The sequence below is a fragment of the Hippoglossus hippoglossus genome, chromosome 13 (assembly GCF_009819705.1).
Source record: "Hippoglossus hippoglossus isolate fHipHip1 chromosome 13, fHipHip1.pri, whole genome shotgun sequence".
Lineage (NCBI taxonomy): Eukaryota > Metazoa > Chordata > Actinopteri > Pleuronectiformes > Pleuronectidae > Hippoglossus > Hippoglossus hippoglossus.
Window position 1 is genome coordinate 10,863,028 of NC_047163.1, and position 11,042 is coordinate 10,874,069.

General features: G+C 43.6%; 1 protein-coding gene across 3 annotated transcripts in view; it reads left to right on the plus strand.

Moving 5' to 3' along the window:
- The window catches only part of map3k10 (mitogen-activated protein kinase kinase kinase 10), a 33,427-nt gene extending 23,872 nt beyond the window's left edge, over window positions 1-9,555 (plus strand). For 2 of the 3 annotated variants that reach the window (XM_034603934.1, XM_034603936.1), the window contains 8 exons: window positions 849-1,024; window positions 1,265-1,511; window positions 2,406-2,528; window positions 2,671-2,809; window positions 3,568-3,680; window positions 3,775-4,079; window positions 6,391-6,925; window positions 7,378-9,555. In XM_034603934.1, the coding sequence (XP_034459825.1) occupies window positions 849-1,024; window positions 1,265-1,511; window positions 2,406-2,528; window positions 2,671-2,809; window positions 3,568-3,680; window positions 3,775-4,079; window positions 6,391-6,925; window positions 7,378-7,772 (2,033 nt within the window). In that variant the 3' untranslated portion in view covers window positions 7,773-9,555. The remainder of the gene's footprint in view (window positions 1-848; window positions 1,025-1,264; window positions 1,512-2,405; window positions 2,529-2,670; window positions 2,810-3,567; window positions 3,681-3,774; window positions 4,080-6,390; window positions 6,926-7,377) is intronic. The other variant, XM_034603935.1, reaches the window with a different exon arrangement.
- The last annotated feature ends 1,487 nt before the right edge of the window (window positions 9,556-11,042 follow it).

Genomic DNA, 11,042 nt, shown 5'->3' on the forward strand with positions numbered 1-11,042 from the left:
TCACTCACTCACTCCACTTCCTCTGATCCGTGTTCATCCGTTAATCTCTCCTTTGTCATCCCTCGCTGCTCCCTACACTCTGTGTTTACTCCTGTCATCATCTCACTTTCATCTGCCTCCCTCCAACTTTATCCTCGTGCTCTTTATGCTAATTTATCTGCCCTCGTAAAGGAATGTTACCTGCTTGGAAAGAGGTTTTTCGGTCTGTGATGATTCTGTCCCTCTGCTTTCCTCTGTGGTTCAGTGTTGGAGGGACGACACTGATCAGTCTGTAGCTCAGCAGATTATTGTAGGTGTGTTTCTGTAACACTGTCAAGTCAGGGTTTGGCTCATGATGGCGGCCATATGCTTTCCCATCTTGCTCCCCGCCACGTCTTCTGTTGCCTCCTCTCCAACCAGCAAAGTGTCCAGACCATGATTCAGTCTGGTTTGTAATATATTGATGATCTGCAGCTATTACTGTTGTGATTGTTTGAAGTCCTTTCCATGGATCCAGCTTCTTAAATGTGAGGATTTGCTGCTTTTCCTTTAAATTCTTTATTAAATATAATATTATTGTTAATAGTTTGAGGTTTTAATTACTGGTTGAATGAAACAAAGACTGTGAAGGTGTCACCTGGAGCTGTGGGTAACTCTCACTGTTTTCAGATTTTGTTTACAAACCAATCAGCAAATTATTGAAGATTTTGTTGCTGTCTTATGTTATGATTATAAATGACCTCCACCTTACTATAGTGATGACATTTGACCTCACTTGTTTATTTTTACCATCACACATCATCGATAAGAGCTGAAAAAAACACATCATACAAGACCCTATTCCCTGAAATCACCTGTTCTCCCGACAGAATGCTGGAGCCCCAACCCCCACAGCAGGCCGTCGTTCACCAACATCCTGAGCCGGCTGCTCGCCATCGAGCAGTCGGCCATGTTCCAGATGCCTCTGGAGTCGTTCCACTCCTTACAAGAAGACTGGAGGCTGGAGATCCAGCAGATGTTTGACGAGCTCCGGGCCAAAGAGAAGGTGAGAGATGTGAAAACACAGATCCAGGCTGGTCCAGGACCAGCTCAGACCCACACGGCCATGTTCCTCTGGAAAATGCATCTATATGTGGACTTTGGATGGGAGTGGTGGAAGTACATCTACCTTGGTACATGCATATTGTGAATTCATGCTAGAATTTAATTAAATTTTACTATGTTTCTCCTCTCCTCTCCTCTCCTCTCCTCTCCTCTCCTCTCTTCCTCCTTTTCCTCTTTGCAGGAGCTGAGGTCCTGGGAGGAGGCGTTGGCTCGAGCGGCCGAGGAGCAGAGGGAGCAGGAGGAGCAGCTGAGGAGGAGAGAGCAGGAGCTGGCTGAGAGGGAGATTGACATCGTGGAGCGAGAGCTGAACATCATCATCCACCAGATGTACCAGGAGAAACCCAGCGTGAAGAAGAGGAAGGGCCACTTCAAGAAGAGCAGACTCCTGAAGCTGGGCCGAGACAGCAACTGCATCAGCCTGCCCTCTGGTGGGTGGGAGAAGGAGCTGCAGTACTTTAAAGTCAAAGTCCTCAGCTTAGTTTGAGCAAAAAGACACATTTATAAAGTGAATTACTTCTATTTACATTCAAGGGTAAAGGTGAAATTACGCTCATACAAGGAAAAGCTGAATAAAGATTGAGGTCGATCCCACATCTGTTTAAAAACATTCTGTAAGAGCATTTACAATCAGAATGAACAAGAAATCTTTGTGTGAAATCTTTAATCTGCAGAATTAACACTGTGGATAAACAAACAGTCTAATATATTTATAATGTATAAATAGATAAACAGGGATGAAGTATTATGAAATTGGATGAAAGAAATTTAAGCAAATCAATTCAACATGATATTTATTCTATTGTAAAGTTTTGTAACATTCAGATTTAAATAAAAGACATAAACTACTTTATTTGTGATTGTACCTCTGTAGCTATTGATTTTTAATTTAAAGCCTTTTAAGTGACTTATGGCCAAAATTTGATTTTTTTTAATAAATTTGATAAATATGGCCACAGGACTGGAAACTTATCACCAAGGCTACTTAATGGAACTCTGTCCAAATAACCATTATATTTAGCAATTTTGAATAAATGTCACAAATTCAAAACAAAAAATAAAGTGAGGATGCTTTCAGAAATACCGTGAATAGGTTTTATTTATTGCTTAACTTCATCTTAGTAACAGTAAACAGAAACAATAAATTAAATCACTGTTTAGTTTGATGGTCCTTCACCTTTTAAACAGCGCGTCTTCCGGATGTGATAAATGTTGCAGCCCACAGTGTTCTGCCCTTTGCTGTGTGTGTGCGTTCCCGTAACCAGCCCGTATGGAAATGTTATGTAAAAATAATTCGGCACATGTTCTCTCTTTGTGTCCTGCAGGCTTTGAGCACAAGATCACAGTGCAGGCGTCTCCCAGTGTGGACAGGAGGAAGACCCAGGGCAGTGAGAGCACCACCCCACCTGCCAGCCCAGGAGTCATCCCCCGGCTGAGAGCCATCAGATGTGAGCACAAACACCCTGAAACACAGACATTTCTTTTTTTTTTGTGCGATTCAGTTTTGAAACACAATGACCCAGAATTCTAAATATCTTACAACAAACACCATGTCACAGTTTAAGATGTTTGTGTTGTGTTGTGTATCAGTGACACCGAGCGATGGCAGCAAGACGTGGGGACGCAGCGCCGTGTGCAAGAAGGAAGACCTGGCGACCAACAAGAAGAAAGGACGAACCTGGGGACCGAGCTCCACCCACCAGAAGGAGAGGGTCGGAGGGGAGGACAAGTACGGAGAAACAATTCTTACATATGAGTTATGAAAGTGTTTAAAGAGTTAAAGTTTTTTTGTTTATAAAGCGTTATAGTGTGACTCAATGCTGTAAACCATTAATACTTACTTTCGTTCTAAAAGAAAGCTTGTTCTGTGAAATGTGTCAGAAATTATATTGACAGCCTGTTGTTTAGACTATAAGAGGAAAGTTACACAAATGCAGGAATAACATCAACCAGTAAAAGGTCAGAAGTCCCTTTTTACCAGACTGAAAAACTCAAAGTATTTTGATACAGTTGGATCTGTTTGCAGGTCGACACATCCGCACAGATGGTGACTCGTGAATTTAGAAGAGAGGACAAAACAATATCAGGAAGGCACAAGTGCATAGATTTGAATTAATTATCTCTGTAAACTGTAGGACAGTGTTTTCTAAAAGAGAATTAATCTCACACACACAATGTATCTGATGGAGCTAGTGACAAAAAGTCAATCGTGAGGATCATGAGGTTTGTTATCACAGACAAGACTGAATTTTTTGCATTAAGTATAGGATGCCTTCCTGCCCACACAGATTCTCTATCTGCACATACACTAGTCTCTTTTATAGGGGATGAGGGAATGGCAGAATTGGCAATTGTGCTCTTAGGAGAATGGTACCCCCCCTCAACCTCCCTACAAATCGCCCACTGCTTAAATGACATGAAACATTTTGATTCTTGCTGCTTCTTATCTGATGAATCTGTATTAAAGCCGAATTTCTCTGGTTACAGGCTGAAATCTCTGGGTGAGGGAAGCAAAGTTTGGTCGTCCAGTGCCCCAAATCTGGGAAAGTCCCCCAAACACGCCCCCATGACTGCTGGCTTCTCCAGCCTGAACGAAATGGGTGAGTGTTGAGCTTTTTTTTATCATAAAACATGCGTCACTGACACATCATCTTAACTCCTCTCTTTTATTCCCTCGGCTTTCTTCTCTAACAGAGGAGTGCAGTGAGTTCGAGGAGTCACCAGGGTCCCTGCAGCCGTCAGAGAGCAGCAGTAACGGGGCTGCGGACGACTCGGGGTCTCTGTGGGGCAGCATGGGCCCCAACACGATGCCTGCTGTCAGTGTGTCTACTACGAGCTCAGGTCACGGCCCTGGAGGCCCGGGATCGGGGGTGAGCTACCAGGACTCGCTCCGTCGCTGCAACCAGAGGAAGAAGAGCGATATGCTGCTGATGGGCTGTGCCTCTCTGCTCGCGTCCGTCGCCTTCGGACAGGACCTGCTGCAGCTGGGAAAACTGCAGGTGAGATAAGAAGCTAAGAAACATCAGAGAGGTTAAACACTATAAAACATCCTGTATTTGTTTGTACGACAGAACTAGAATGGCACCAAGTAGAGCACATACCACCATTTACTGTCCCATTAAAGGTGCACCAAATTACGCACGCTCATAGATGTCAGTTCCCTAAACACGTTTGAATTTCTTCATCATTTCCATGAATTTTTCTCTGGGAAATTCATGAAAATGGCAAAAAACGTAATATCAAAGAAAGTGATATTCCCAGGATCCGCCCCCTTGTTTAGAACCGCCCACAAATGTAATGGATTCTTTCTTGGCCTATGGCCCATCTTTCCATTAAGTTCCCTGGAAATTCGTTTTGTAGTTTTTGCATAATCCTGTTGACAGACAAACAAACAAACAAACTAAGGGACAGGGGTGAAAACAAACCTCCTTGTTGGAGATAATAAACTGCAAGTTCTTTACTAAGTCATAAAATAAATAGATAAATAAATAAATGAAACTATAATAAGAGAGTTGGAAACACATTTTATTTTATTACCTAATATATTTACATCGATATTCATCAACCCTGCAAATGTAGATTTCACCTTCGAGTTTATTACGGTGCTTTTCTTCTTGTTTTGTTTGTCTGGTTAGTCACATTACTCTCACACACACACACACACACACACACACACACACACACACACACACACACACACACACTATCTGATAGTTTTTTCCAGTTATGTGAGATTTTATAGTTTTAACTCGTTTATATTAGTTTTTCTTTAATTTATTCTGTAGTCTTTCTGCAAAAAACGTCTCTGCCAAGATGGTAAAGATTTTAATTGGGGTGAAAAACAATATGTTCTCTCACACCTTATAGTGTTTCACAAACAGCTTCCTCCTCCTGCAGACAGTTGCTTAAACAGCATAAATTGACCTTCAGTCGAGCAGGAAGTGTCTAATAGTGTTTTCTTGGATCAGATTAGAATCAGATTTGCTGCTGATCCGGTTGATCGCTTCATGCCCCAGTCGACTCGCTCTCAGATCAATACTTCTAACAGGACGACGCACTGTGTCTCAAAGCGTGCGGCGCCTCCCAGTGACGCACAGTAACCCCCCGTCTCCAGAGCTCGAAGGAACACATCACCGCTGGAATGAAACAGAACAGGATGTTCGCAGCACGAACAAGCTGCCAAATTATCAGCAGGAGACGTGTGATGCTGTTGAGTCAGCAGCCAGAGGAAAAAAGAGCAGATTCAGAGTGTACAGTGACGGGGTCGATGAAAGTCATGATATGGATTTAATCTTTTGCTGTAGTTGCTTTTTAAAAGTCTTTATGAAATAAATAATAAAATGTATTTCTTTCAAAGGAGGAAACTCGTATTAACACCATCAGTCCAAAGTAAAATGCCAGCATCACATATACTGTTAACCAGTGGATCAATACCTGTGATTGAGTTGCTCTGTGACCTGCACTGACCCCAATCAACAGCAGAAAGGCTTTGAAACAACCCAAACCATTTGATTCATTAGCAATATCATTAACAAAACACTAGAAGCCCCCCCCCCCCCAGGTCAGGGTGGAGCTGCAGGGGAGACGAGAGAGGAAACCGGGGTAAAGCAGAAACACATAACTACACTTCTGCTGCTTATGAACAAGATGAACTATCACACTTGGTTTTAACAAATCTATTTGTGTTGTTATATTGATTTAGGAAACGTTTATTTACATCAGTTTTGGTTTGGTCTTATTCTTCAGTCTGTGTGCAGACTGTTTTATTACCTTGTCAAGGAGGTTCTGTTTTCACATGTGTCTGTTTATTGGTTTGTTTGTTTGTTAGTGAGCAGGATTGTACAAAAAACTATAACATTTATGAAATGATGCAGATTAAAGGGAAGATCCAGGATTATTTTACACTTTCTTTAACTGTTTTTTTAATGACAAATAAATCACGTTGGTTCTCAAACCACTATAAGAACTAGACAGTCACGTGTCAGCCTGTTAGGTGGAGGAAATTTATTCTATTTTTCACAACAATGCTCTTCTGAACTATAGTGCCATAGTTTAATTTGAGTTTATTAGTCATGAGGCTGTTTTATTGCACTTTGCTGCATTTTTATCCAGGTGAACCTGAATTTGTACTTGTTTTTAAAATGAAATATAAATCTCAAAGGCAACTAGTCACATCAATTACATTTATATTTTCGAACAGGCCAGGTTATTCTGAAAGTAAAAATGCACAATGCTCCTAATATCAGAAACCTCTAGAAGCAGATGACAGTGGTGGTTCAGTTTGTTAATGTGACATGATGTCGTCATCAGGTGCTTCAGGACGAGCAGGACATCAGAGAGGAGCAGCGGAAGAAGAAGGACGGTCTCTTTCAGCGGACGGGACGTTTCCGTCGCAGCACGTCTCCCCCCAGCAGAAACCTCTCCCTGTCCCTGTCGAGACATCACGACTCCGCGCTGCCCTGCATGGACCCCTCTCCCTCTGTGACGCTCCTCTCTCTGTCCTCCCTGTCTGACTGCAACTCCACAAAGTCCCTCCTCCCCTCAGACCCAGAGGAGTACTCCCTGACCCCCGTGACAGGAGTCAAAACGCCGGCGGCTCCTCCGGCCCCTGCCCTCAACCCGCTCTTGGACCTGCGGGCGGAGAGCTTCAAGAAGGAGCCCAACCAGTCGCTCACGCCCACCCACGTGTCTGCCACCATGGCCATGAACAGAGGGCACAGACGCACCCCATCAGACGGGGCGATACGACCCCGAGCCCAGACCCTGGGACACCGCAGGACACCGTCGGACGGGAGCATGCCCATGCCTCCTCCACCGGGGGCGCCGCAAATCAAAGGAAAGAAAGGTACAAGAAAAAAATTAAGATTATTTTCTCAGGCAATCTTTTCAAAGCTGTCACAAATGTTCACTTAGACTCACGGAAGAACTGATTAGATTTGGTTGTTTAAAGGTCAAAGGTCACAAATCATGTTTTTGGCCAATTGAACACAACATCTCAAGTCTGCCTTTAGGGCATCTCTTCACATTTTGACCAGTCGTCACTTGGACTTAAAAATGAACTCATTAGATTCCAGTGGTCAAAGGTCACAGTGACCTTGTGAAAAAAATGTATGCAGACTGAAAACTGCACTGGTGGGCGGAGGAATACAACCACAGGACGGTAATTCTAGTTTTCTTGTTTGTAGTGAACTGTTTGACTGACAGACAAAAACAACATCTTATCTTAACATTTGTAGTTTTTCCTTAATTGAACAAAGAAGATGATTTTTTTCTCCCATTCTCTCTTTCATCAATCAGGTACACAGGAGTCCCTGGACATCCCTCGCCTCCCCAACCCCTCCACCATCTTCCCAATCCCCCAGCGGCGTAAAGCCCCCGCTCCACCCATCCCCGTCCCGGATCCTCTCATCAGTCCCCTGGAGAGACCCAAGACGCTGGAGTTTGCCCCCCGGCCGAGGCCCACTCCGGCCAAGATGAGAGCCGACCCCTGGAAGCTGGGCTCTCTCTCCCGGACCCTGAGCTCGTCGCCGGGCAGCAGCTGCGACAGCCCGCTCGACTCCGGGGACAGCAACGCCGGCCCGGTGCGGCCCAGCCTGATGGACATGGACGTGGAGGGCCAGAATATGGACCCCACCATCCCTCTGTGTGGACAGCAGAAGCCTGCCACTCTGTGTGGACAGCAATACTCATAATGGAAAAAAAACACCACATTTCCAATTCTTATGTTTTCGCATTTAAACGTGTCCCAGGACGTTAGAGCTGGGGCTGAATAACGGATGCCTTCTGATGTCTGAGCCGAGCAAAGTGCACTCGCTGAAGTTCGCAAAAACAAACCCACTTCCTGTCCTGTTTTTAGGCACTTACTGGAAGCCATCCCTCTCATGTTTTCACATTTAGCATCCTAATAAGGTCCCAGCAAGCCTTCCCCTAGTGCTCTCTAACCTGTAGACACTGAGGGACCACAGAGGTCTCGTAAAAGCCTTCCAGTTTCCTCACCCACCTGCACTACTTCCCTCCCTCCTCGGACGCCATCTCTACCTGCATCTACGTGACCAGGTTACATTTCCTCTGAGACTCACGACCTTCTAAAAGCCACTTTTTTGACTTAGCTAAATGTTCACTTCAATTCATCTGCTTGTGCGTCTGCCGCCCGTCTGTGTAGCCGCTTCACTTTCTGCTCGCCTCGTCTTTTCTCTCTCCCACTCCACAGAAATCTCCCATCGTTCACGATTTCCACCCAAACATTTTCATCGTTTCAGGAGTTTTCCATGAGAAAAACAAGAGCCAGACTTTTTTTGAACTTCCTCACAGAAGAGTGTTCTTGTTCTTATTTTGCACGCTGGTTTTTCTGCCGGACCACAAACATCTCCCACAATTCCCCACGTGTCATCTCGTCATCCACTTCCTTCCAAGACTAAAACAGGAAAAAGCCTTTTTTTTCTCAAAGCACTGGACGGGAGATCTCCTAAGCCTTGTACATTTAAAGACATAGAGTTTATTTTCTCAGTGCTTGCACCATCCCTGCCGCAAACCTGTCAGCGGAAGTGTTTTTCTATTGGTTTGGCAGACCAGGTGTGTGTCTCTGTGTGTGAATGTGTGTATATTAACTGTACGTGTGTGGATGAACAAAATGGGTTCATATGTGTGTACTGGTGCTTTTTTAGTGCATGTTGTTTTACGTATGAATGGTCGGAGCACTTCTTCAATAAGACCGCACACACATTCTCGGCTGTTCGTCCTTTTTTCTTTTTTTATTAAGAAACCGTTCCTCACTAACAGTCAGTAGCACCCTAACGAACGCCAACTAACAATGGACAACCAGAATAGAAAACACTGAGGGAAACTAAAAAAACTACCTGATTTCCACGCCAACCTCATGTTTTATGTGGGACCGTTTGGAAGCTTCGCCTTCTCTCCTCTGACCTGCTCTGTTCGACATCGGTGGCCCCGTCAGGAGCCATGTTGTGCAACTAGTTCGTCGCTGTGGACCAGTGGCTCTCTCCGCCGCCGACAAATCAACCTTTCTCTCCGCAGTCGTTTTCGTACAGTGGACAGTGCGTCTTTTGGGCGGCAGATGGTATTTTACTTGACTGTGCAAGTTTCTCTCGGTGAGTGTGTGAGCGTGAACATGAGTGTGTGTTATTGTTTATATGGGATCGTGACAATCCCGTTTGTTCGAAGGGTGAGCCCCAAAAGTTCATTCTTCTCGTGTGGTTAAGAACACTGAGTATTTATTATTAAATTTATTGTTATTATCGGTAAAGGATTAATTATTATTATTATTATTACAATGCTCTTCCTGGGATGTCTGTATATATTTGTTAACATAACAGGAAAAACCAAGGAGAACCTGGGAAACTGCTCACTGAAACGTCCATGTTGTCTCCAGTCTCATCTGTGACATTTCATTTTCTTCGATGAGGAATATGCGAGAAATGTGATGAATGAGAGATGAATAAAAAAGAAAGAAAGAAAGAAAGATTCCTCTATTTTATGTCATTAGGCAAAATCATATATGTGTTGTGCAATGGTTGAAGAACTCAGATCCTTTACTTAGGTAAAAGTAGCAATAATATAACAACAAAATAAAAATACTCCAATTTAAGTAGAATCAACACTTCTGTAATTAATAGTATGGAAGTATTATAAAACTGTACTTAAAGTATGAAAAGTTAACCTGCGTTAAAATGGCTCCTGTGACTCGCTATTATTCATAAAGACCAATTATTATTATTCAGTAATCAGTGTTACTGTTATTTTCTTTCATCGTCACCGGCGACGATTTTCTGTGAAACAAATACTTTAACTTGTAATACTCTTGACAATACTGCCAATACATCTGTACTGTTACTGTAATAGTTTTTTTTCTATAGCAGGACCTTCACTTGTGATTGAGCCTTTTTACCTTGGCTCAGGAGGGAGAGCGGGTTGCCCACTAACCAGAATTATATTTGTTCGATTCCCGTCTCATTTATTCTGGATTTCAAAGTGACCTTGGGCATTATACAGAACCCTGAATTGTACCGGACAGCTGTGCACACAGCTGATGAATGGTGTATGATAGAAAAAGCAAGTATACGTATAGAAGTCCTGTATGACTGTGTGAATGCAACTTGTACTGTAAAGAGCTCTGAGTGGTCAATAAGACAGGAAAAGAGTGAGACAGTCGGTTTACTATTTACAGTTCGGTAGTGGTGCTTCTGTGTGAGTAAAGAATCTGAACATGGCAGGTTTACTAAAAGGACCTAACGGACACAGGTCCAGGGGCCCCAACGAGCTTTAAGGGGCCAGAGCCTCCGTTTGAAAAGAAAAACAAAATGAGCACACAGAGATAAAACAACTACAAAGACACATAATACAATGATAAAGACACACAAAATGACCACAAACAGACAATAAACAGCCACACAGAGACAATAACATTTACACCTACTGTGTGATTAGTGGTTTTATGTCCCTGTAAGTCTGAGAGTCTTGCTCCTATGTAGATGGGTGGGGGGGCCATGGTCTCATAATCCGTCCACAGATCAGTATTCCTTCCACCAGTGTAAAGTGCCATTAAAATACTCCACGTACCAGAGTGACTGCAGCCCACAGTTTAACATCGTTGATTGCTTACATACCTGGTATCAGCTGGGACAAAGGCAGCTGCAGCAACAGATGAAATCCTCTAGGTGTCACCACTGTGCCCTATGATGTCATATCATTTCCAGGTCTGCTGTTTTTCTCCATGTGATGCATTCCTATAGCCACTCTCTGACTCTGCAGCTGCCATAAACCGCAGATGAAGGTGCACTCATGCCTCCAACGCAGCCAGAGTGCGGTTAAATTTCAGGCATCGATCAGGAAAGAAATCCTTTAAATTCCCACAAAAAACTAATTGTGATTCACGAAGAGACGTTTCCACTTGACACTGGCTGTGTGTGTGCAGATAATACAAATACCCACAAATGCACAGTCCA